This window comes from Chlorocebus sabaeus, chromosome 6, assembly GCF_047675955.1.
Source record: "Chlorocebus sabaeus isolate Y175 chromosome 6, mChlSab1.0.hap1, whole genome shotgun sequence".
Classification (NCBI taxonomy): Eukaryota; Metazoa; Chordata; class Mammalia; order Primates; family Cercopithecidae; genus Chlorocebus; species Chlorocebus sabaeus.
Genome location: NC_132909.1, coordinates 47,355,661 through 47,382,358, shown reverse-complemented (window position 1 = coordinate 47,382,358; position 26,698 = coordinate 47,355,661). Strand labels below are relative to the sequence as shown.

The window sequence follows — 26,698 nt, the reverse complement described above, 5'->3', positions numbered from 1 at the left end:
TTTTGAGACGGGGTCTCGCTATGTTGCCTAGGCTGATCTTGAACTCCTAAGCTCAAGGAATCCTTTGGCCTCAGCCTGCTGAGTCCTTTTTAATTTTGCAGATATGTGCCAAGTATTTTTCCAGACAAATATTAACTCATTCAGTTCTCTTGACAATTCTAGGAAGTAGGTCCCATGACTAGCCCCATTTTGCATGGAAGATTACTGAGGCACAGAGAGGTTAAGTAGCTGACCTTAGGTCACACAGCTTGTAAGTGGCAGAGCTGGGGTTCAAACCCAGCCTGTCGAGCTCCAGCCTCCATGCTCTCAGTTCTACCCTCTGATGCCTCTAGTTTCTGTAGTTAGTTTCTAGATGAGATAGGTTGGACTTTTCCTTTTTTTTTTTTTTTTTGAGACAGGGTCTTTCTCTGTCACCTAGGCAGGAGTGCAGTGGTACAATCATGGCTCACTGCAGCCTCTACCTCCTGGGCTCAAGGGATCCTCCTGCCTCAGCTTCCCAAGTAACTATGACTGCAAGCCTGCAAGCCCAGGCCCCCACACCTGGCTAATTTTTGTATTTTTAGTAGAGACAGGGTTTCACCATGTTGTCCAGGCTAATCTCAAACTCCTGACATCATGCGAACCACCATGCTCGGCCTCCTTGTTTTTAGTTCTACTCTCTGATGCCTCTACTTTCCGGATGAGATAGGCTGGACTTTCCCTTTTGGAGTTTTCTCCTTCATTTCTTCCATCCCCTACCCCTGCTCAGGCCTTATCCTCTCCTGATGGTCCATGGTCCAGCCTCCTCCTTGAGTTCCTACCTCCAGTTTCATCCCTTTAGTCCATCTCCCATCCTGGCCCCAGAGGGATTGTTGGATCCAACCACATCCCTGCCCCTGCTCACACACCCTCCATGGCTCCCTATTACCATTCAGAAAAAGGCTGGTGTTCAAGGCCCTTTTGGCTCCAACCTCCATCCTCCTCACTTGTTCTACCATCCCTCCCTAGCTCCATAAAATCACTTCCCACTCCTGTAACAAGGCTCCCACCTCCAAGGCCTTTGCCAAAACTGTACTCTCTGTCCAGGTATCTTTCTCTGCTAGATCACCTTCTACTCATTTTTCATGCCCCATCTCCAATGCCCTTACTCTAGAAAGCCCTCTCTGGATTTGATGGTTGTTCTAGAGGGAGTGGCCAGGCTCTAGTGCCTGAAGGAGTTGGTCAGGGCCAGCTCTAAAGCCCAGCCTTGACATTGTACATCCAACCCAGCTCCTGGGCCCACGGGGGCTGGGTGAGGCTGCAACTGAGGCTTGGGTGTGGACACAATCAGGGCTGAGCCTGACGGAGAAGGAGACACAGGAGCTAGAAAGGGGTCATTTGTTGCTTTACTCATTTGGCAACTGCTGAACCTTATCACCAGCTAGGCGCTGGGTTAGGCTCCTTTGTATCTGAGCTCTTCTCTAATTCTTACAGCCTGTGAAGTGGGGATGGATCTGTCCTATTTCATGGATTCATACTTTTATAGATTTGAGCACAGAGAGGTTAAGTGTCTTGCTCAAAGTCACACAGCACCTGAGGTTGAGTTTGAACTTGGATTTTTCTGACATTGAGCCTGAAGCTTTCCTGCCTCATACAACAGGTGAAGAAGTGTAGTTTTGTAGCTAGGTGGCCTGGGTTCAGGTACTAGCTTTGCAAATGATGCCAAAGCTTGCCCATATTCCTCTCAACCCGTTTTTGGATGCAGTGGCCTGACGTCCAGCCGCCAGCTCCTGCGTTCTAGGGGCTGTCTCTGGTGGCTGGAACCCATTCTGCAGGTGAAATAAAGGCTGGGCACAGTGGCTCACACCTGCAATCCTAGCACATCGGGAGGCCAAGGCAGGAGAATTGCTTGAGCCCAGGAGTTTGAGACCAGCTTGGGCAACATAGCAAGACCCAGTTTTTACAAAAAATTTTAAAATTAACCGGGCTTGGTGGTGCATGCCTAGAGTCCCAGTGCCTGTTCTGCCACTGTTTGTTCTGTGAGCTTGGGAATTAACGCCCCCAGGAGTGACCCTCAGCCAATGACTGATGGGCATTGGTACATAAATACCCCAGCTCCCTCGCCCTCAGATGGGATGACTCTGAGATGCAATGTGCTACTCTGTCCTCCAAGGCTCCCCAGTGGGACTGAGCCCTGGTTGCCCTTGGTGGTAATTTCCTTGACAACTCATTGTTTACTGGTGGTCTTCTTTCCCTATCTCACTACCCATGTTTTTGGGGACCATCCCCCAAATAAACTACCTGCCCTAGAACCATTGTCTCAGGACTTCCTTCTGGGGGAGCCTAAACCAGAACAGTCACCTACTTAACTTGTAACTTCAGAAAAACCATTCGACCTTGCTGAGTCGAAGCTCACTGCAGCCTCGACTTCCCAAGCTCAGGTGGTTCTCCTGCCTCAGCCTTTTGAGTAGCTGTGATTACAGGCATGTTTTTTTTGAGGTGGAATTTAGCTCTTGTTGCCCAGGCTGGAGTGCAATGGCATGATCTCGGCTCACTGCAACCTCCGCCTCCTGGGTTCAAGCGATTCACCTGTCTCAGTCTCCCGAGTAGCTGGGATTACAGGCGCCCATCACCAAGCCCAGCTAATTTTAGTATTTTTAGTAGAGATGGCGTTTCACCATGCTGTCCAGCCTGGTCTCGAACTCCTGACCTCAGGTGATCTGCTTGCCTTGGCCTCTCAAAGTGCTGGGATTACAGATGTGAGCCACTACATTTGGCTACTATTTTTAGCTATTGAACATCAGCCAGCGTCAGGCCCATGCTGGGGCTCTTGCTTTGTTATTTCATGAATCCTTTCTACTGCCCTCAGAGGGAGAGTTGATTCTTCTCCATTTTTTCAGATGAGGAAATGGAGGCCCAGGGAGGTGCAGCCAGCTGCCTAAAATCATCATGTAGCACTATTGGGCTTGTTTTGAGACTACAGGAGGTGGCAGGAGGAAGGCAGTGGGGGAAGCTGGGGCTGGGTACCTCCTCATTGCTCCTCCCTTACCTCTTGCAGTACCTTCCAAATGAGGCGGGCCTTCAAGATGAGAAGAAGGTACTAGACAACATGCACCATATACTCTTGGTGTGGATGGGACCTGTCCTGCCGCTGTTGGTTCTGGTGCACCCTGATTACATCAAGCCCATTTTGGGAGCCTCAGGTAGGGGCACTGGGCCTCTGAGCTATGTGTGAGTCCTCAACTCCCGGAGCCTATCTGAGATTTTAGACAGGTGGGATATCCAGAGGAAGGGTCATTTGAATAGGGCTTTGAAGGATGAATAAGAGTTCACCAAAGCAAAAATGGCAATCCAGATTGTGAGAATGGTATGGGCAAAGATGTGACAATGACTAAGAGTTCCAGGAACTTTGAGGGAATGTCCATCCATCTGGCAGTCAAAGCCAAGCATGTTTGGATAGGCAGTTGTTCCCCATGGTTTTGTTAAGTAAGTGTTACTCAATCCCTGGCCATGGCACTCCCATCATTTGGTTCTGACACTCTCATTATGGCCAGGACTCTTGGTGACTCAGCCTGCAGCCTGTTGTCATCACTTGGGCTGACTCTGACTGGCAGGGAGGGAGATGTGGAAGAATTGCTTCTTCCTTGTGCAGTCCACACCTATCCCAAGATGTGAGACTCCCAAGTGTGCTTGGCAAGCTCTTGCTCAGCCTTCGACACCCAGCTCCAATGGCCGCCTCCTCCAGGAGTCTTTCCCTGACTTCCCAGACAGACCTATTCTCAGTCCTAACCCTTTGGACCTGGGTGTGTCTGTGTCCAGCTCTATCTTCCTCATGAGCGGGACTCTGGATCCTCAGTGTGGCCTTGGGTACCTGGTGTATTAGTTCGTTCTCACGCTGCTATAAAGGACTGCCCTAGACTGGGTAATTTATAAAGGAAAGAGGTTTAATTGACTCGCAGTTCCACAGGGCTGGGGAGGCCTCAGGAAACTTACAATCATGGCAGAAGGGGAAGCAAACATGTCCTTGTTCACATGACAGCAGGAAGGAGAAGTGCCAAGTTAAAGGGGGAAAAGCCCCGTATAAATTCATCAAATCTCATGAGAACTCATTCACTATCATGGAAACAGCAGCACAGGGGTAATCTCCCCCATGATTCAATTACCCCCCCATTGGATGCCTCCATGACACATGGGGATTATGGGAACTATAATTCAAAATGAGATTTGGATGGGGATACAACAAAACCATATTACCTGGGCACCTCCAGAGGTATCAGAGAATACCTGAGAGAGCTCACTCTCAAATGAACCAATGAGCTCCAGTAGATCAGGTGTGGCGGTTCACACCTGTAATCCCAACACTTTGGGAGGCTGAGTCAAGAGGGTTGCTTGAGGCCAGGAGTTTGAGACTGGCCTGGGCAACATAGTAAGACCCTGTCTCTCGAAAAAAATAAATAATTACCCAGTGGCACTGATATGCACCTGTAGTCCCGGCTACGTGGGTGGCTGAGATGGGAGGATCACTTGAGCCCAGGAGTTTAAGACCAGCCTGGGTAATCTAGCAAGACTCCATCAATGTACAAAAACATTAAAAAATATTAGCTATGTGTCGTGGTGCGTGCCTGTAGTCCCAGCTACTCAGGAGGCTGAGGTGAGAGGATTGCTTGAGCCCAGCAGTTGGAGGCTGCAGTGAGCTACGATTGCACCACTGCTGCACTCCAGCCTGGGTGACAGAGCAAGACTTAGTCTCTCAAAAAAAAAGTGGGGGATTCCAGGAATTTTAGGATCTCTGTCCCAGCTTTGCCTCTACAAACATGCATCTGGGGACCATCTCCAGGGCTGCCACCCAGGAGCTGTGAAAGGAGAAGCTGCCATCCTCCCCTTCTGCAGCTATTCCTTCTCAATGCCTCTTTGTCTCCCGTTATTACATTTGTGAAGGGATGACAATCCCCATTGAACTAAGGGGAAAACCTAGACCTTGGGAGGGAGAAGTGATTCTTTTAAAGGATGAATACCAACTTGTGGGAAGAGCCCTGGGCCAGAACTGAGTTGGGTTGACTCTAAATTCTGGCTTTGGCACATGCTTGCTGTGAGACCCCAGCCACTTATCTAGCCTCTCTGTGTCTCAGGTTTTGATCTGTAAAATGGATGCAGTTGTGAAGGCTGAATAATATAATGTGGATAAGAGGCCACGTGCAGTGGCTCATGCCTGCAATCTCAGCACTTTGGGAGGCCATGGCAGGAGGATCACTTGAACCCAGGAGTTCAAGACCAGCCTGGGCAACAGAGCAAGAACCTATCTTTACAAAAAATTTTTAAACATTAGCCACGTGTGGTGGTGCATGCCTATAGTCCCAGCTACTCAGGAGGCTGAGGTAGGAGATTTGCTTGAGCCCAAGAGGTTGAGGCTGCAGTGACCTATGATTGTGCCACTGCATCCAGCATAGGCAACAGAGTGAGATCCTGTCTCTAAAAAAATTTTTAAAAAGTTAAAAAATAATATGGATAGGTACTAATAAAGGTTTTTCTTCTTCTGCCTTTTTAATATGTGTTTTTCTTTCTCTTTTCCTCCTTCCCTTTATTCTTCCTCCCTCTTCTCCTCCTCCTCCTATTTCTCTCTCTACTCCTCCTCTTCCCCCCTCCTCCCTTCTCTTCTTCTTCCTCTCCTCCTCCTTCTTCTACTTCTTCTTTCTCCCTCTTCCTCCTCTTCCTCTTCCTCCTCCTTCTCCTTCTCCTTCTCCTTCTCCTTCTTCTTCCCAGAGTGGAGTGCAGTGGCATGATCTCAGCTCACTGCAACCTCTGCCTCCGGGGTTCAAGTGATTCTCCTGCCTCAGCTTCGCGAGTAGCTGGGACTACGAGTGTGCACCACCACACCTGGCTAATTTTTGTAATTTTTTTTTTTTTTTTTTTCCCAGTAGAGACGGGGCTTCACCGTATTGGCCAGGCTGGTCTTGAATTCCTGACCTTAAGTGATCCTCCCACCTCGGCCTCTCAAAGTGCTGGTATTACAGGTGTGAGTCACAGTGCCTGGCCTCTCTTTTTCTTCTTTCTCCTTCTTCCTCCCTCTTCCTCCCACTCAGAGCATCAGTTTCCTGAGCACCATCCTGCCTGGTTCTGAGACTCCAAACAGACCAAGGAGTAGCGCCCCAGGAGGGGCTGGCATGTAGCAGATGCTTAAGCCTCTTGCCCTCCCCTCCTCCAGTGGAGGGAGGGATGTTCTGCGTTCCCCACCAGAGAAGCCAGATGGGGAACTCCAGGATGGAGAGGGTGGGACTGTGAGTCAGCCTGGAGTGAGGCCTTTTGGCCCCAGGGTGCCCCCACCTGGAATTACACAGATCAGGCTCCAGTCACAGACTCCACCCCCGATCAGGACCTCCTGGGGCCACACCTGGGAGTAGCTTGCTGCTCTGAGCTTGGAGCTGCCATAGCCCTTGAGCCCGGAGGAGGGCCCACATCCTGTTGGAGCCTCAGTTTCCCCTATCATCTTATGGGCCTTTGGACTAGGAAATTTTAATGAGAGAAAGTAGGTGGACATGCTTTATAGAGAACATCGTGATATATAGACATATAATTGTGGCTTGCTTTTGTATCATCTTTTTAAAATCGAGGTGAAATTCATGTAACATATAATTAACCATTTACAAGTGAACAATCAGTGGTATTTAGTGTATTCACCATATTGGGCAACCACCAGCATTCTCCAGCTTCAAAAGTTTTAATCACCCCATAAAAAAACTCTATACCCATTGAGTAATCACTTCCCATTTCCCTCCTCCTCCCGTCCCCCGGTAACCTCGAATCTGCTTTCTGTCTCTATGGATTTGCCTATTCTGGGTACATCATAGAAAAGGAATTACACAAAATGTGATCTTTTTGTGTCTGTTTCCTTTTCCTCAACATAATGTTTTTGAAGTTCATTCACGTTGCAGTATGAATCAGTTGCTTCTTCTTTTTTTTTTTTTAATTTGAGACAGAGTCTTACCCTGTCACCCAGAGGCTGGAGTGCAGTGGTGCAGTCACAACTCTTTACAGCCTTGAAGTCCTGGGCTCAAGTGATCCTCCTCCTGCCTCAGCCTTCTGAGTAGCTGGAACTGCAGGCACGCACCACCATGCCCAGCTAATTTTTATTTTTATTTTTGTAGAGATGAGGTCTTGCTATATTGTCCAGGTTGGTCATTAGGGCTGACTTCATTTCACTGTATGGATTTTTTTGTTGTTGTTGTTGTTTATCTGTTCACCTTTTGGCTGTTGTGAATCATGCTACTATGAACATATATGTTCAAGTTTTGGGGTGGACATATGTTTTCATTTCTCTCTTGGGTAGATACCTAGAAGTAGAATCGCCAAGTCATATGGTAATTCTGTACTTAACTTTTTAAGGAATCACCTTGCTGTTTTCCACAGAGGGCTTGCATTAATTTTCTATTAACAGGAAACCCAAACATTTATCTCACAAGTTCTTGATGCCAATAAAAAATCATTTTAATCATAGTAATAAAAATAGCCAACAGTTGGTCAATTATATATTTACGTACACACATTTTTAAAGAGCACCTACCATGTGCCAGGAACACAAAAGCTTGTTGAGTCTTATAGGGATACCATGAGGGAGGGTTGTTCTATTTTCTCCTTTGGCAGTGGTAACATGTCCAGGGTTACATATCTAGTTAGTGGCAGGCCTGGAATTTGAACCCAGACCTGGCTGGCCCAGAACCCAAGCTCTCAAACACAGTAGTATACAGTTTTCTGAGCATGAGTTTCTCCATGCTGGCACTGTGTGGGGGTATTTCATACACCATCTCATCTCATCTCTCCCTCTTTTTTTTTCTTTTTAAAGAACATTTTTGTAGAGACAGAGTCTTGCTGTGTTGCCCAGGCTGGTCTTGAACTTCTGGGCTCAAGTGACCCTCCTGCCTCAGCCTCCCAAAGTGCTGGGACTGTAGGTGTGAATCATTGCACCTGGACTACCATCTCCTTTTTGCTGGAGGGGGAAACTGGTGAGGAACGTGGACACAGACTTTCCTGGCATTGAGTGGTCAGAGTCGGAGTGGAAAAGGAACCTGAGGATGAGAGAGCAATGGTTCAGCTGAGAAGGGAGTTTGGAGAAGGCTTCCTGGAGGAGGTGTCAGTGATGCTGGGCCTTAAAGGATGCCTAGGAGTTTGCCAGAGAAGGAGTCCCAGATGGAAAGTCCTGCCAGTGCACTGATGCAGATGTGCGAAAATTCCAGGGAAATTCAGGTGACTTAGGGTGGCTGCAGTGACGGTGATATGTTGGAGGCAATAGGAAATGAGACTGACAGTTAAGCAGGAACTGGACTGCAAAGTGAATGCACTTGTACTTTATCCTAGGAGTGACAGGGAGCCATGGGAGGTATTTGAACGAGGCAGCTATTTACCAGATCTGGGTGTCAGAAAGATCCCTGTGGAACCTATCTTGGAGTCCAGAGCGCGGAGAGGAGAGGAGTGACTGGACTCCTGCTTTCCTCTTCAATGCTGCCTCCTCCAGGAAGCCTGCTCTGACTTCCAACAGCCCTTTTTCTGAGCCCTCCTGAGCACCTACCACACTTTCTACCTTCTTGGTAGTTGCATGGCATGCCTCTGCTTCCCTTTCCTGCCCTGCTCAGGAGCTTCTCCAGGGAGGGCATAGAGCTGAGCCATCTGTGGGTCCCCAGCATCACCCAACTTGGGTTGGGCACAGAAAGGCAGCAGAAGAGGTGTGTTGAATGGGAGGATGAGTGGGCAGATGATTATGTACGCAATTGGCCAATTCCTAGGGAGTGTGTGTGTGTAGGTGGCTGAGTCACATTCAGGTAAAAGTGATACCACTCGAATTTCAGACACTTCCTTCCCAGGCCTCTGCCCATTCAGCCCCAAATTTGTTCAGTATATAGAAGGAGAATCCATCCATCCATCCATCCTTCCATGTATTCATTCATCCACTCATTCATCCACCATCCACCTATCCACTCATCCATCCATCCATCCATCCATTCATCCATCCATCCACCATCCACCCATCCAACCATCCATTCATCCATCCATCCACCCACCCACCCACCCACCATCTATCCATCTGCTATTCATCCATCCACTTATTCTTCCATCCGTGTACTCATCTGTCCATCTACTCATCCATCCACCCATTTATTCTTTCATTCATCCATCCTTGGATTGACTTATTTATTCATTTAATAAAAACTTATTTAGCACAATATATCCGTGATCAACATGAACCCTTCTGTTAAGGAGCTTGTAACTAAGTGGATACAATCCAGAGTGATTGCTGGGTCAGGGGTGGGGAGAAGCATTCAAGCTGAGACTACAGGATGAGGGAAGAGTGTTTGAGGCAGAGAGAGCAACTGGTGGAAAGTCTCAGAGAAGAGACAGCACGTGGTCTTTTTGAGGAGCTGAGAAAAGTTCTGTGGTGTGGCTGGGCATGGTGGCTTATGCCTGTAATCCCAACACTTTGGGAGGCTGAATTTGGAGGATCACTTGAGCTCAGGAGTTCAAGACCAGCCTGGGAAATATGGCGATACCCTGTCTATACAAAAAATTAACAAATTAGCCAGGTGTGGTGGCGTATGTCTGTAGTCCCAGCTACTCGGGAGGCTGAGGTGGGAGGATCGCTTGAATCTAGGAATTGGAGGCAGCAGTGAGCTATGATCTCACCATACACCCCAGCGTGGGTGACAGAGTGAGACCCCATCTCAAAAAAAAAAAAAAAAAAAAAAAAAAGGTTATGTGGTGTTAGTTCTGTGATGTCGAATGGGGGATGGAAGACAGAGGTGTCTTGAGAGAGATTTGGACAAAGGCAAATCATTCAGGGCTTTGTTCAGGGCTTTGAAAATGGGCTGGTATGTGAGAGTGATCGGTGTGTGAGCAGGAAGGGCCATGGTCAGATCTGATAGTCAGATGAGATTCTCCTGGGGCCATCATGAGGGACACACTGGAGAGGGCGAGGCTGGAGGCTGGGAGCACAGGAGGTGTGATTCAGATGACCTGAGCTGGCAGAAAAGAAAAGGGAGTGGATTAGGGGAAGGCTCAGGTGAAGAAGGCTATTCTGGATAGACAGCTCAGCCTGACCAAAGGTTCAGAGGTGATCCACAGCATGTGATGAGAATAGGGTTATCTGGTGTATGTTGAAGGATGAGGTGGGAGAGGCATACGGGGGCCAGATGGAATTGGGTTTCAATGCCAGGCTGAACCTGAACTTTTTACAAGCGCAATGGGGAGCCATGGGAGGCGTTTGAGCAGGGGAGGCTCATATTGAGATCAGTGTTTTATAAGGATTTTTCTCGGGTAGGTGTGGAGGATGGACTGGAGGAATACAGTGGGAGGTCAGAGCCCAGTGAGGAGGCCTAAGGAAGTCATAAGCAAAGGTCAAGAGTTAGAACTCTGTTTTGAGGCCAGGCGTGGTGGCTCATGCTTGTAATCCCAGCACTTTGGGAGGCTGAGGTGGGTGGACCACTTGAGGTTAGGAGTTCGAGACCAGCCTGGCCAACATGGTGAAACCCTGTCTCTGCTAAAAATACAAACAAATTAGCTGGGCATGATGGTGGGCACCTGTATTCCTAGCTACTCAGGAGGCTGAGGCAGGAGAACCACTTGAACCTGGAAGGCAGAGGTTGCAGTGAGTGAAGATCGCACCAGTGCACTCCAGCCTGGGTAACAGAGTGAGACTCTGGAAAGAGAGAGAGAGAGAGAGACAGACAGAAAGAAAGAAAGAAAGAAAGAAAGAAAGAAAGAAAGAAAGAAAGAAAGAAAGAAAGAAAGAAAGAAAGAAAGAAAGAAAGAGAGAAAGAAAGGGAAAGAAAGAAGGGAGGGAGGGAAGGAAGGAAGGAAGGAAGGAAGGAAGGAAGGAAGGAAGGCAGAAAGGAAGAAAGGAAGGAAGGAAGGACTCTATTTGGAGTCATCATTGGCCCTTTGCCCTCCACAGCTGCCATCGCCCCCAAGGATGACCTCTTCTATGGCTTCCTAAAACCTTGGCTAGGTGAGTGCCCAGTGGGTAGGCTGGGGCTGGGGCTTCAGAGAAGAGAGGGAAGAGCGTGGGGTTCCTTGGAGGGTTTCAGAGTAACAGGAGAGGTCCCTAACCTCAGTCTTCTGGGTCCAGGGGATGGGCTGCTGCTCAGCAAAGGTGACAAGTGGAGCCGGCACCGTCGCCTGCTGACACCTGCCTTCCACTTTGACATCCTGAAGCCTTACATGAAGATCTTCAACCAGTGCACTGACATTATGCATGTGAGTCCCAAGGCTTTGTGGGAAGAGGGTGTGCTGGGAGTGAGGCTGGTCCAGGCTCCAACTCATGCATGGGCAAGCCATGTGATGTCAGGAGGCCTCACTGACTTTATCTATAAAATGAGCTCGTAGTGAAAATGCAGTCAGGTCCTTGTTAGGCTGACTCCCTGTCTCTGGTTTCCATGCACAGTCACCATGTTTCTCTCTTCCAGGCTAAATGGCGGTGTCTGGCAGAGGGCTCAGTGGTCTCCCTTGATATGTTTGAGCATATCAGCCTCATGACCCTGGACAGTCTTCAGAAATGCGTCTTCAGCTACAACAGCAACTGCCAAGAGTGAGTGTGACCCTTCTTGGGACTGTGGAGCCAGCTGCTCTAGGGGCAAGATGGTGGCAGGAGAAAGGGAACTCCCAGGCATTAGACAACTCTGGCCTATGGGAGCTCTGCCACGGATGGGCCGTGTGGTTCCAGGAAACTGACCATCTCTCTGAGCTTCACTTTTTTTTAATCAAAAACATGGACATCATAATTCCTTCCCCAGAGTCATTGTGTGAGAGTTAAATGAGATAATGTGAATCAATGGCTTGGTGTATAGTAGGTGCTTAGTAAGTGTTAGTATTTTTTCATTCTACTATGAAGAGTGTGTGGTCTTTGAACAATGTCCTTCCAACTTTCCGAGGCTCAGTTTCCTTATTTGTAAAAAAAGGATGTCAATCTCTTACTCTCTGAGAGATACTTTAAGGATAACATGATGTAGCACTGCCCTGGCACATAATTGATGCTCAGAGAATATTTGTTGAGTAAATGAATCAAATAATCAATGCCTTGGTTCATTCATTCATTCATTCATCAAATATTCATTATGCACCTACTGTGTGCCTGGCACCATGATATTGCTGCGGAGGACAGGGTGGTGAACAACAGACAGTCACAGTTCTGTGAAGTTTATAGTCTAAGTGGGGACATAAGGAATAAGGGAGACAACTAATGCAAAGCTTGCCACACATAGTAGGTCCTCAGTAACAAGCTAATGACTTTGTTACTCTAGGCATTATAGGGACGTGTTCCAGTTGGCTAAGGCAGAGATGGTCTTAGTAATTAAATAATTAAAGATGGCTTTAGAAATTAAATAATTAATTAATCCAAGAAATATTTACTGAGTGCCTAGTAAGGGCCAGCCCTGAACTAGGTGCTGGGAACACCATAGTCAACAAGAAAGACAAGATGTTGCTTCTCTAGAACTTCCATTTCAGTAGGAAGACAGGCAGTAACCATGAACAAGTAAGTAAACAAGAAAACGACAGACTGCAATAAGGGCATAAAAACAAGCCCACTTCAGGACTGAGGACAGCTCCCTGCAAGCATGCTTCACCCATTATTATTATCATTATTATTTTAATACAAGCTTTATTGAGAGACAATTCACATACTATACAATTTACTCACTTAAATAATACACCTGAATTGCTTTTAGTATATCCAGAGTTGTGCAACCATTACTATAATCAATTTTAGAATATTTTCATCAATCCTCCCCCTCCTCCAAGAAACTTCATACACTTTAGCAACCCTTGCCCTTTCCTTTCTCCTTCAGGTCTAGACAGTCACCAATCTACTTTCTGTCTCTATAGGTTTGCCTGTTATGGATATTTCACACAGATGGAATCATACAGGCTTTTGTGTCTGGCTTGTTTCACCCAGCATAATGTTTTACAGGCTCATCCATATTGTAGCATGTATCGGTTATGTATTTCTTTTCATTGATGAATAATATTCCATTTACCACATAATACCACATTTTGTTTATCCAGTCATCCATCGATGGACATTGTTTCCACTTTTTTGACTATTATGAATAATGCTGCTATTAACATTCATGCACAAACTTTTGTGTGAACATGTATTTTTAATACTCTTGGCTATATACCTAGGAGCAGAATTGCTGGGTCATATGGTAATTCCAATTTAAACGTTTTGAGGAACTGCTAAACTTTATTTCAGTGGGTTTCAACATGGTACAAAGTGGTTGTACCATTTTGCTCTTCCAACCGGTGAGTGTGAGAGCTCCAGTTTCTCCACATACTCACTAACACTTGCTTGTTGTTGTTGTTGTGGTTTTGTTTGTTTGCTTTTGAGATAGGGTATTGCTCTGTTGCTCAGGCTGGAGTGCAGCCCAACACTTGCTACTATAAGTTTTGATTTTAGTCATCTTAGTGGGGTGAAGTAGTATCTCATTGTGGCTTTGATTTGCATTTCTCTGGTGACCAGTGCTGTTAAGTATCTTTTCACATTCTCATTGGTCATTTCTGCCTTCTTTGGAGAGATGCCTATTCATATCCATTGCCCATTTTAAAATAAGTTTTAAGAATTCTTTATTTATTTTAGGTACCAATCCCTTATCAGATATATAATTTGCAAATATTTTCTCCCATGCTGAGGAGTGTAACCATTTAGCTTTAGTGATGCTACAATGACTATGCCTATGTTGAAAGTCCTTATCCCTCTTTGGACCTGTTTAAAAATATACCTGGAACCGAGTGTGGTGGCTCAGGACTGTAACCCAGCACTTTGGGAGGCCGAGGCTGGAGGATCGCTTGAGCTCATGAGTTCGAGGCTGCGGTGGGCTATGATTATGCCGCTGTACTGCAGCCTAGGTGACAGAGCAAGATCCTATCTAAAAAATAAATAAATGAAATAAAAATAGAGTTAATATAGGGTTTCTCTTTGTTATCTACTCAATGGGGAGTGAAGGCTTATCTTAGCCAAGCCATGGCTGTGCTGTGCTGGGGGAAGGGGCTACACTCATGGCTTCCTTTCTCCCTGGCAGGAAGATGAGTGATTATATCTCCGCTATCATTGAACTGAGTGCTCTGGCTGTCCGGCGTCAGTATCGCTTGCACCATTACCTCGACTTCATTTACTATCGCTCGGCGGATGGGCGGAGGTTCCGGCAGGCCTGTGACACGGTACACCACTTCACCACTGAAGTTATCCAGGAACGGCGGCGGGCACTGCATCAGCAGGGGGCCGAGGCCTGGCTTAAATCCAAGCAGGGGAAGACCTTGGACTTCATTGATGTGCTGCTCCTGGCCAGGGTGAGGCTGGGCCCTGGAGGGTGGAGCCCTGCCCTGGATGGCCTCCCCAGGAATTGCGTATAAAATGATAAATGTTAGAACTCCATTAGGCGTTGTGGCTCACATGTGTAATGCTAGCACTTTGGGAGGCCGAGGCGGGAGGATTGCTTGAGCCCTGGAATTGGAGATCAGCCTGGCAACACAGGGAGACCCTGTCTCTACAAAAAATAAATAAGTTGGGTGTGGTGCTGCATGCCTACGGTCCCAGCTACTTGGGAGGCTGAAGCAGGAGTGTGGCTTGAGCCCAGGAGTTGGAAGCTGCAGTGAGCTATGATAGTGCCACTGCACTCCAGCCTGGGCAACAGAGCGAGACTCTGTCTCAGAACAAAACAAAACAAAACAACACACAAACGCAAAACAAAAAATAATTCACATGGGCCTGGGATGGGGTCAGAACATGTAAGACTCACTGGGTGAGCTTTCTTGGGCTGCTATTACAAAGTATCACAAACTAAATAGCCTAAACATCAACAATTTATTCTCTCACAGTTCTGGAAGCTAGAAGTCCAAGATCAAGGTATCTGCAGGGCTGGTTTCTTCTAAGGGCCATGAAGGATGAATCTGATCCAGGCCTTGCTCCCTGGCTTGCAGAAGGCTGTCTTCTCCCTATGTCTGTAGATCATCTTCCCTCTGTGCCTGTCTCTGTCTTCTTCTCTTTATATAAGGACACCAGTCACATTGGATTAGGGCCCTGCCCTAATGAGTTCATTTTGTCTTGATTACTTCTGCAAAGACCTCTCTCCAAACATGGTCATAGTCTGAGGTATTGGAAGTTAGGACTTATGAATTCTAGCGGTGGGGCGGGGTGGGGGTGGGGGTGGGGGTTGGGGTGGGCAGGGCACCATTCAGCTCATCAAAATTGCAAAAATGAAATATATGACCTTGGGCCAGGTGCGGTGGCTCACACCTGTAATCCCAGCACTTTGGGAGGCTGAGGTGGGCAGATCACCTGAGGTCGGGAGTTCCAGACCAGCCTGACCAACATGGAGAAACCCCGTCTCTACTAAAAATACAAAATTAGCCAGGTGTGGTGGCACACACCTGTAATCCCAGCTACTCGGGAGGCTGAGGCAAGAAAATCGCTTGAACCTGGGAGCTGGAGGTTGCAGTGAGCTGAGCTCATGCCATTGCACTCTAACCTGGTCTACAAGAGTGAAACTCCCTCAAGAAGGAAGGAAGGAAGGGAGGGAGGGAGGGAGGGAGGAAGGGACATGACCTTGAAGAGATGAGACACTTGTATGGTCACTCACTGGTGAAGGAAGGAAGGAAGGGAGGGAGGGAGGGAGGGAGGGAGGGAGGGAGGAAGGGACATGACCTTGAAGAGATGAGACACTTGTATGGTCACTCACTGGTGTGTCTGTGGACCTTTTGGGTTCTGGATTCAAATAGTCCTGGATTCCAGTCCTGGCTCTGTCGCTTAGTGGATGTTTGACCTTAGTCATATGCCTTGTCTTCCCGAGCCTCAGTTTCTCCTTTTATACTATGGTGATCATAAAACCTGATCACAAGGTTGTCAGGCATCCAGTGGGATGTTTGGTGTTAGAGGCTGCTCAAGAAATAGGAACTCCCTTCTTCTCCTCGCTGTTGACTTTCTGTCCCTCTTTCCATCTTTCTTTTCTTTTTTCTTGTTTTTTAAAAATTTAATTTAAAGTTCTACGATAAGCCGAGCGCGGTGGCTCATGCCTGTAATCCCAGCACTTTGGGAAGCTGAGGCAGGAGGATCACCTGAGGTCAGGAGTTCGAGACCAGCCTGGCCAACATGTTGAAACACCGTCTCTACTAAAGAGAGAAAAAAAAAATTAGCCGCGCGGGGTGGCGTGCACCTGTAATCCCAGCTCCTCTGGAGGCTGAGGCAGGAGAATTGCTTGAACCTGGGAGGCAGAGGTTGTAGTGAGCCAAGATTGCGCTACTGCACTCCAGTCTGGCAACAAGAGAGAAACTCTGTCTCAAAAAAATTTTTGTTTTAATTAAATTAAATTTAAAGTTCAAGGAGACATGTGTAGGGCGTGCAGGTTTGTTACATAGGCAAACATGTGCCATGGTGGTTTGCTGCACCTATCAACTTATCACCTAGGTATTAAGCTCTGCATGCATTTGCTATTTATCCTGATATTCTCCCTCCTACTGCCACCCTGATAGGCCCCAAATGTGTGTTGTTTCCCTCCCTGTATCCGTGTTTTTTCATTGTTCAGCTCCCACTTATAAGTGGGAACATGTGGTGTTTGGTTTTCTGTTCCTGCCTTAGATTGCTAAGGATGATGGCTTCCAGCTCCATTCAGGTCCCTGCAAAGGACATAATCTTGTTCCTTTTTATAGCTGTATAATAATATTCCATGGTATATATGTACCACATTTTCTTTATCCAGTCTTTCATTGATGGGCATTTGGGTTGATTCCTGTTTTTGTTATTGTGAATAGTGCTGCAATGAACATACGTGTGCATGTACCTTTATAATAGAATTATTTATATTCCTTTGTTTATATACCCTGTAATGGGATTGCTGGGTCAAGTGGTCTTTGAGGAATTGCCACACTGTCTTCCACAAAGGTTGAACTAATTTACATTCCCATCAACAGTGTAAAAGTGTTCCTATTCCTCCACAGCCTCACCAGCATCTCTCACCCAGGGTCTTGCTCTGTCACCCAGGCTGGAGTGCAGTGATGCAGTCATGGTTCACTGGAGCCTTGACCTCCTGGGCTTAATCCTCCTGTCTCAGCTTCGCCAGTAGCTGGGACTACAGGCATGCATCACCACGCCTGGCTAATTATTTTTTTGTAGAAATGGAGTCTTACTATGTTGCCTAGGCTGGTCTTGAACTCCTTGGCTCAAGGGATCTTCCCAACTTGGCCGCCCAAAGTGTTGGGATTACAGGTGTGAGTCACCAGGCTGGGCACTTTCCATCTTTATTAGACAAGTTGCATATTTCCATCTTCCTGGAATAATTCCCCCGACAGCTTGGCTTAAGAGAGAGAGAGAGGAAAACCAGGTGTGGTAGCTCACGCCTGTAATCCCAGAACTTTGGGAGGATGAGGCAGGTGGATCACTTGAGGCCAGGAGTTCCAGACCAGCCTGGCCAATATGGCGAAACTCCATCTCTACTAAAAATATAAAAATTAACTGTGAGTGGTGCCATGTGCCTGTAATCCCAGCTACTCGGGAGGCTGAGGCACGAGAATCACTTGAACCTAAGAGTCGGAGGCTGCAGTAAGCCAAGATTGCACCACTGCACTCCAGCCTGGGTGATAGAGTGAGACTCTGTCTCAACAACAACAAAAAAAAGATGGGGGGAGATATCTGAGTTTTGAGGAACCCCTAGGATGCAGAGGGTGGGATGAAGTGGGCTGAGCACCCTCTACTGCCCATTCCAGGATGAAGATGGAAAGGAACTGTCAGACGAGGATATCCGAGCTGAGGCAGACACCTTCATGTTTGAGGGTGAGGATGTGGGGTGAGGCTGGAGGAGGGCAGGAAGGGGCATCATTGGCTGTAGATAGCATCCCTGCTTTCTTCAGGCAGCCTCCATTCAGATACCCTCATGTACCTGCAGGTCACGACACAACATCTAGTGGGCTCTCTTGGGTGCTGTTCAATTTGGCAAAATATCCGGAATACCAGGAGAAATGCCGGGAAGAGATTCAGGAAGTCATGAAAGGCCGGGAGCTGGAGGAGCTGGAGTGGTGAGTGCGAGCTCAGGGGAATGGAGGGGGCAGGCTGAGGCCAGAACCTTGGGTGTAAGCCTCTTCTCTCTGACTTACTGATGGTGTGACCTCAGACAAGCCACTTTAGCTTCCTGAATTGCAATTTCTTCAACTATAAAATGGGCGTGGTGATAGTGCCTATGCCTGCCTCATAATGCAGAAGTTCTCAAAGTGTCCTGGTCAGCAATTATTGCAATGCTGCATAACAAACAGCTCCCAAACTTAGTGGTTTACGGCCAGCAGTTATTTATTGCTTTTGTATGCACATATTTCTTGCTCTTGTCTGCTCATTACTCTTATTGCTGCTGCTCTTGGCTAAGTGGAGTGGAGTTGCTTCCAAACCAAGAGCTGGGTTCAGATCTGCTTCATATACTTCCTCTCTGTTCTCTTTGGACCAGAGGCTACCCTGGGTCGTGTTCTTCTCAAGGCAGATTCCAGAAGCACAAAAAGTCATGAAATTTAAAAGCTTTGCTTGGGCCGGGCGAGGTGGTTCACGCCTGTAATCCCAGCACTTTGGGAGGCCGAGGTGGGTGGATCACCTGAAGGTCAGGAGTTCGAACTCCTGAGGTCAGGAGTTCGAGATCAACCTGGCCAACATGGTGAAACCCCATCTCTACTAAAAATACAAAAATTAGCCAGGCATGGTGGCGGGCGCCTGTAATCCCCCCTACTCGGTAGGCAGAGACAGGAGAATCACTTGAACCTGGGAGGTGGACGTTGCTGAGGTTGCACTGCACTCTAGCCTGGGCTACAGGAGTGAAACTCTGTCTCAAAAAAAATAAATAAATAAAATAATAAATAAATAAATAAATAAAATAAAAATAAAAGCTCTGCTTGCACTAAAGCATTGCGTTGGCTAACAAGTCATGTGACCAAGCCCAGCATGAATGGGGCAGGACATATATATATACTCCACTCACCTGAGCAGAAGGCACTGCAGAATCATATGACAAAGGGTACAGGTATATAGTTCTAATTCAGGGAGGAAGTGGAGAATCAGAACAAATAACCCAGTCTCTATCAGATTCATGCTATGTCGAGCTGATTCTGGGTGATGAAAAGAAAACACAGTGTTAGACTGGGCGCGGTGGCTCATACCTGTAATCCAAGCACTTTGGGAGGCCGATGGGGTGGATTGCTTGAGCTGAGGTATTTGAGACCAGCCTGGGCAACATGACAAAACCCCATCTCTACAAAAAAAAAAAAAAAAAAAAAAAAAAAAATTAGCTGGGCGGGGTGGTGCGTGCCTGTAGTCCCAGCTACTTGGGAGGCTGAGGTGGGAGGATTGCTTGAAGCCAGGAGGTGGAGGCTGTGGTGAGTCAAGATTATGCCATGCACTCCAGCCTGGGTGACAGAGTGAGACCCCATCTCAAAAAAAAAAAAAAAAAAAAAGAAAAAAGAATAAAAAAGAAAGGAAAACAAAGCCACAGCATTAAATAGCATCAACTCACATAGTGAGAAGGTTCCTTTAGGTTCTATTTCAACCTTTTGCATTATAGCCTCAGGGGTACATGCTCAGTGGGGTGCAACTGTATCCTGAACGCTTTGCTAATCTTCCTTTTTAACAAAGGGAGAAGATGTCTCAGGTTTAGAGAGTTGAGCAGGAGTTGGTGTATAGCCACAATTTAATAACATGCTACTGCTTTCACAGTGGTGTTTGTATGGATGAATATCTTTATGCCAGGGATGCTGTTCGCCCTTTATAGCAAGATGAAGTTTATTTTTTTTTGAGACAGTCTGGAGTGCAGTGGCACAATCACAGCTCAATGCAGCCTCAAACTCCTGGGCTCGGGCAATCCTCCTGCCTCAGCCTCCTGAGTAGGTGGGACCACAGGTGTGTGCCACCGCAACTGGCTAATTTTTAAGTTTTTTTTTTTTTAAGAGATGGGGACTCGCTATGTTGCCCAGGCTGGTCTCAAATCCCTGAGCGCAAGTGATCCTCTTACTTTGGCCTCGCAAAGTGCTGGGATTATAGGTGTGAGCGACTGTGCCCAGCCATGAAGTTTCTTTGTAAGAGAACCTGGGCTGGGTGCGGTGGCTCATGCCTGTAATCCCAGCACTTTGCGAGGCCAAGGCGGGTGGATCACTTGAGGCCAGAAATTCAAGACCAACCTGGGCAACATGGTGAAACCCCGTCTCTACTACAAATACAAAAATTAGTCGGATGTATTGGTGTGTGCTTGTAATCCCAGCTGCTTGAGAGGCTGAGGCGTGAGAATTGCTTGAACCTGGGAGGCGGAGGTTGCAGTGAGCCGAGATCGTACCACTGCACTCCAGCCTGGACGAGACAGCAAGACTCCATCAAAAAAGAAAGAGAACCTGTTGATTTAAAGAAACTAATCTAATCTAGAACATGAACCAAGAGTTATCATTAGCCCAATTTTGGACCCTCAAGTCCAAAGGAAAAATATTAAGTCAATAATATTATAAGGAGATAATGCCCTTCTCTCTCTCTCTCTTTCTTTCTCTCCTTCCTCTCTCTCCTTCTTTCCTTCCTTCCTTCCTTCCTTCCTTCCTTCCTTCCTTCCTTCCTTCCTTCCTTCCTTCCTTCCTTCCTTCCTTCTTTCCTTCTTTCTTTTCCTTCTTTCTTTCTTTTTAGATAGGCTCTCGCTCTGTGGCCCAGGCTGGAGTACAGTGGCATGATTGTAGCTCACTACAGCCTCCTGAGAAGTTGGGACTACAGGTGTGTGCCATCATGCCCAGCTCATTTTTAAACTTTTGGTAGAGTTGGGGTCTCTGTTGCCCAGGCTGGTCACGAACTCCTGGGCTCAAGTTATTCACCTGCTTCAGCCTCCCAAAGTGCTGGGATTACAGGTATGAGCCACCATGCCTGATCTGCACGTTTTTTGTTTTTTTTTTTGTTTTTTTTTTTTTTTAAAGACAAGAGTCTCACTCTGTCACCCAGGCTGGAGTGTAGGGGTATGATCTCGTCTCACTGCAACCTCCACCTTCTGAGTTCAAGCAATTCTTTTGCCTCAGCCTCCCCAGTAGCTGAGACTACAGGTGCACGCCACCACACCCTCAGCTAATTTTTGTGTTTTTTAGTAAAGGTGGGGTTTCATGATGTTGGCCAGGCTGATCTTGAACTCCTGACCTCAGATGATCCGCCCACCTTGGCCTCCCTAAGCGTTGGGGTTATAGGCCAGAGCCACCGCACCTGTCCTGCACCAGTTTTTTAAGTACAGAAATGGACCATATAAACTGGCATATTGCTATTGCCCTGAGTCCCCTTGGCTGTCCTCGCACCTCACCTAGGTGCCCCTGGGCCTCCACATAATTCATCAATTAAAGACTTAATGCTGGGCCCAGCAGAGGGCCCAGTGCTAGTGCTGTTCTGAGTGGTCTGTGCTCAGATACTTTGCATCCTAAGTATTAGTACTGGCCTGGCGCTGAGGCTCATGCCTGTAATCCCAGCACTTTGGGAGGCCGAGGTGGGTGGATTGCCTGAGGTCAGGAGTTTGAGACCAGCCTGGCCAACATGGTGAAACCCCGTCTCTACTAAAAATACAAAAATTAGCTGGGCGTGGGGGCGCATGCCTGTAATCCCAGCTACTCAAGAGGCTGAGGCAGGAGAATCGCTTGAACCTGCGAGGCTGAGGTTGCGGTGACCCGAGATACACAAAACACTAAATATTTGTACTACCCACCTGTGCATAAGACAACTGCAAATGGCAGAAGTTGGGGCAAGTCTAAAGTCCTAGACTGGTTTCCTGCCCAGCTGCCCCTGAGTGTGTGTGTGTGTGTTTCTCGGAGGTGGTGTCTTGGTGGTTCGGCTTCTAGTTATATCTCCATTCTCCCCAGGGACGATCTGACTCAGCTGCCCTTCACAACTATGTGCATTAAGGAGAGCCTGCGCCAGTACCCACCTGTCACTCTTGTCTCTCGCCAATGCACGGAGGACATCAAGCTCCCAGACGGGCGCATCATCCCCAAAGGTGCCCGCCATGTTCCCCCTGCTGCTGGTGCACTGCCTCCAATGCTGTAGCTGCTGTTGTCCACAGGGGCCTGGCCATGCCTGCCCTAGGTGCACTGTCTCTGCAGATGGGGTAGCTCTCTGTGTGCCTGCTGCTTCTAGGGTGTTGGAGGAAACCCAGTTGTGTGTGCAGGGAGATAGAGCCCAGTTAGTCCAGGTGGAAAGGAAGGAGGCAGAGTCACAGGGATGGGCCTGTGAGGGTGCAGTTGGGGAGGGTCTGTTTCATTCAGTCGCCAGTGACTCCCTGGAGACCAAGCCCTGTCTTGGTTGATACTGGGGACTCTGGCTCAGGTTTTGAGCATTGCCCATTCTGGGCGAGATATAGCAGGGTACAGATGTTCCCAGGCATATGGAATCAGGAATGGGCTAAACGGAGAGACAGGGGCTGGAGTAGCTCAAATATGGGGAGGAATACAGGGACGGCTGCCTGGAGGAGGGAATGTGGGAGGTGAGGCTTGGAGTGTGGAAGTGAAAGAGTGAGCATGTTTATGGAGTAGAGCCTCAAGATGCAGATTGTGAAAGGCCTTGAGTGCCAGGTGATGGCGTTTGAACTCAATCCTGGGGGTAGCAGGGAGCCAATGTAGGTGTTTGAGCTGAAGAGGAGCAATGTCAGATCTGCGAGTAAGAAAGATCCCTATGTGGCCAGTGCGGCAGCCAGAAAGAAGATGATAGGGTCCTCCTAGGGAAAGGCAGGAAGAGTGGATAGGGCAGCAGAATTTTTTGGAGGAGGATGGACAGAAGGTGGTGGCAGATGGCTCACAGGAACATCATGGCTCTAGGGAGACCCAAGGTTGGGGGGATGTTTCTGGAGGAGGCTCTGGCTCCCCTTGGCCCCACTGATCCCATCTTTCCCCACAGGAATCATCTGTCTGGTCAGCATCTATGGAACCCACCACAACCCCACAGTGTGGCCTGACTCCAAGGTGAGTGCCTGCCCCAATCCTCCTTGCCCTCAGGTCCTCCCCTCCCCTGCGCCCCAGGGAGCCAGAGAGCAGGGCTGGTTGCAGGGCCTGAGTGCACACACTCCTCACCACTCCGCATTGAGCCATTTATTCACCCGCTCATTGTTAATGCATTAGGGCAGCAAATATTTATTGAGCACCTACTGCGTGCCAGAGTGTGTGCTGGGCTCTGAAAATAGAGGATGATACTGTCTTTGCCTTCACGGGGCTCACAGTGAAGTTTTGGGGAAGACAATAATCAAATAAATAAGATTTTGGGTATTGATACATGCACAAAAGAAAGAAAAACTGGGCCAGTTCCGGTTTACAGGCGCAGTGGTTCACGCTTGTAATCCCAGCACTTTGGGAGGCTGAGGTGGGAGGATTGCTCGGGCCCAGGAGTTTGAGGCCAGCCTGGGCAACACAGCGAGACCCCCATCGCTACCAAAAAGGAAAAAGTTGGCCCAATGTGGTGGCTTGTGTCTGTAATCCCAGTGCTTTGGGAGACCAAGGAGGGAAGATTGTTTGAGGCCAGAAGTTCCAGCTCAGCCCAGCCTGGGTAACACAGTGAGACCCCATTTCTAAAATAAAAAAAGCCAGCCATGGCGATACACACCTGCAGTGCCAGCCACTCAGGAGGCTGAGGCAGGAGGATCGCTTGGGCCCAACTGCAATAGCTATGGTTATTTATTTATTTTTTTTGAGAGAGTCTTGCTCTGTTGCCCAGGCTGGAGTGCGTGCAGTGGCGTGATCTTAGCTCACTGCAACCTCTACCTCCTGGATTCAAGAGATTCTCCTGCCTCAGCTTCCCGAGTAGTTGGGATTACAGGCAGGTGCCACCACGCCTGGCTAATTTTTTTGTATTTTTAGTAGAGATGGGGTTTCACCATGTTGGCCAGGCTGGTCTTGAACGCCTGAGCTGAGATGAAGCGTCTGCCTTGGCCTCCCAAAGTGCTGGGATTACAAGCGTGAGCCACCGCGCCCAGCCAGCAATGAGCTATGATCGTGCTTCTGCACTCTAGCCTGAGTGAGACTCTGACTCTAACATACAAACAAACAAATAAAGACAAACAAAGACAGACAAACAAATAAATAAAAAAAAAAGAGATAAAAACTGGTGGATGGGCACGTTAGCTCAAGTGGTTATGAAAGGCCTTGCTGAGGAGATGTTTGAGCTGAGACCCTAGCGGATGAAGGATCAAGGAGAAACCTGTTCTAGGCAGAGGAAATAGCAAGTGCAAAGGCCCTGAGGTGGAATCTCACTGGTGTGTGAACAACAGAAGGAGGCAGGTGTGGCTGCATTTCAGGAAGTGCAAGGTGGAATGGAAGAGGTGGCCCTGAGGTGCTCTCCATCCGTCTTTACTGACCCCCAGAGGCTCAGGGAAGGGGGCCAGGCTGGGATGTCTCGGGCAGCCCCCAGACTCATCTCCAGGCTGTTCCTCCCTAGGTGTACAACCCCTACCGCTTTGACCCGGACAACCCACAGCAGCGCTCTCCACTGGCCTACGTGCCCTTCTCTGCAGGACCCAGGTAACCCCTCTATTTCCCAGTCCAAGCCAGCTGTGGACGAACAGAGGCAGGGAAAGATCAGGAATGTGCCTCTCAGGAGCAGAGACCAGATGGCACCCAGGCGCCCTTTCTGAAAACCCAGCACCCTCTCCCCAGGGCGCCAGGAGGCCCCCAAATCAGACTCTGCAATAGCATCCTGGGTATTGAGCACCGACGGTGTGTCAGGCCCTGAGTTCTGGGCTCCCACGCTCCCATTGGCTCTATGATGCCTTTGTCCCCGTTTTTACAGATGAAGGAACTGAGACTCAGAGGGGGCGCCATATATCCAGGACACACAGCTAGTAAGAGGCTGCACCGGGATTCAGACACTCAACCCCAAGGTCACATTAATTGAGCGATTCATGGGGTCTCACTTTAACCCTCACCCAGCGTGGAGTTTCACTTTAACCCTCACCCAGCCCAGGATGCTTACTTCATTTTCGAAGGAGGCATGTGACGCCCAGGGACCAGTGCTCACACAGAAGCTGGGCCTGAGCCCTGTCCTCTCTTCCTCCAGGAACTGCATCGGACAGAGCTTCGCCATGGCCGAGATGCGCGTAGTTGTGGCACTAACACTGCTACGTTTCCGCCTGAGTGTGGACCGAACGCGCAAGGTGCGGCGGAAGCCGGAGCTCATCCTGCGCACGGAGAGTGGGATCTGGCTCAAGGTGGAGCCCCTGCCTCCGCGGGCCTGAGCGTGGGCGCGATCCCTGAGGATCCCAGGGGTCCAGGCCCCTCCCAGACGGGCCGAGGCCACGCCCCCGAAGGACCAGGACTCGCCCCAAAGATCCCGAGGGAATAGGCCACTCCCCTCGAAGTTCAGGTTCAGCTCCTGGATGACCAGGCACCGCTGTTGAGCAGCCTGATGGTGCTGGCCACGCCCCTCAAGGCAAGGCTCCGCCCCTTAGGGGGTCTGATCCCGCCCCTTGAGGCTTAGGTTCCGCCCCCTGAGTTCTCGCACCTGTCCTGTTTGAGGGACCAGGCTCGGCCCTGCCCACTTGGGCTCAGGCCCCGCCCCCAGGATCCTGCGGATTGAGGGCCTCAGGCCACGCCCCTGCAGAGCCAGGTCTCCAGGACTTGCCCACTGAGCCTTCAGAGGACCTAAGCCCCACCTCTGACTCAGGGCTCACCCCTTACTGGCTGAACCCCTGGCAGGCTTCCAAATTGAGGAAATCTGGAGCCTGACATCAGCGCTTTTAACCCGGACATCACCCACCTGAGGCCCTCAGCTCATGTGGGCAGACTGCTGAGGCGTGAGGCTGGATCGTAGGGCTCGAGGCTGCTTACTTTTGTTGTTATTTTGTAAACTCAGACCCCTGTAAGCCCCTTCCTTCCTCCCTTGCACAAAGACCCTTTGCTGAATGTTCTGTTTTTGTAGAATAAAAGCAAAGGATGCAGACCTACCCCACCCTCCACCCCCTAACTCAGCCAGACGCTTACACGTGGAGCCCCCAGCACGGGAATGAGGGGCTCTACCAACTGAGCGAAGCTGTGGGCTAGGAGGCTGGAAAGCCATTTGTCCTAGGACATAAACTCAGATTTTGGGGGTCAGTTTGTGTGTGCATTTATTTCATCAACAGATCACGTATTGTTTGCTGGCACTGCTTCAGAACCACAGGCAGGCCCTGATTTCCGCCTTCTCAGGGGGTAGGGGACAGATGTTGAACAAATAATTCCACGTGTAAAGGTTTATTTACAACCCAGGACAGGTGCTCCAAAGGCGAGGCCCCGGGTGCTGGATGAATATAGCAGAGGGATGGGGATAGGTCAGGGAGAACTTCTCCGATGCTGGAGTGGAAGTTTAGTAGGTGACAAGGCGAGGGACGAATACTCCAGGCAGAAGGAACAGCATCTGAAAATGCCCTGAGCTGAGGGAGAGCAGAGTGTGTTTGAGGAACTCACCAGGGGCCAGGTGGTTGGATCTGGGAAGTGGGGGCGGAAGGAAGGAAGGGGCCAAATGCACAGGCTTTATGCTGAAGGCAATAGGGAGCCATGGAGAGTGTGTGAGCCGGATCAGGATAGGACATGGCCAGATCTAGGGCTGGCAGGGAGGTGACTTGTGGGGGATCACTGGGGGTTGGGACCCTGGGAAGGAGGGAAGCTGAGGTCCAGACAACAGGAAGGGCCAGGATTGGGGCGACTATCTAGCAGTGGGGGCTGAGGGGAGGGAGGTGGTAAGGGTGATGCTCAGGTATTTGGTTGAGGGAACTTG

General features: G+C 48.9%; 1 protein-coding gene across 1 annotated transcript in view; it reads left to right on the top strand.

Annotated features, from left to right (window-relative positions):
• CYP4F22 (cytochrome P450 family 4 subfamily F member 22) overlaps positions 1–26,037 on the top strand; it is a 40,695-nt gene extending 14,658 nt beyond the window's left edge. The window contains exons 4-14 of the mRNA XM_007995600.3: positions 3,017–3,161; positions 10,895–10,948; positions 11,069–11,196; positions 11,406–11,527; positions 14,019–14,286; positions 17,695–17,761; positions 17,874–18,003; positions 21,826–21,959; positions 22,856–22,920; positions 24,386–24,468; positions 25,004–26,037. Coding sequence (XP_007993791.3) covers positions 3,017–3,161; positions 10,895–10,948; positions 11,069–11,196; positions 11,406–11,527; positions 14,019–14,286; positions 17,695–17,761; positions 17,874–18,003; positions 21,826–21,959; positions 22,856–22,920; positions 24,386–24,468; positions 25,004–25,181 — 1,374 coding nt within the window. The 3' untranslated portion in view covers positions 25,182–26,037. The remainder of the gene's footprint in view (positions 1–3,016; positions 3,162–10,894; positions 10,949–11,068; positions 11,197–11,405; positions 11,528–14,018; positions 14,287–17,694; positions 17,762–17,873; positions 18,004–21,825; positions 21,960–22,855; positions 22,921–24,385; positions 24,469–25,003) is intronic.
• The last annotated feature ends 661 nt before the right edge of the window (positions 26,038–26,698 follow it).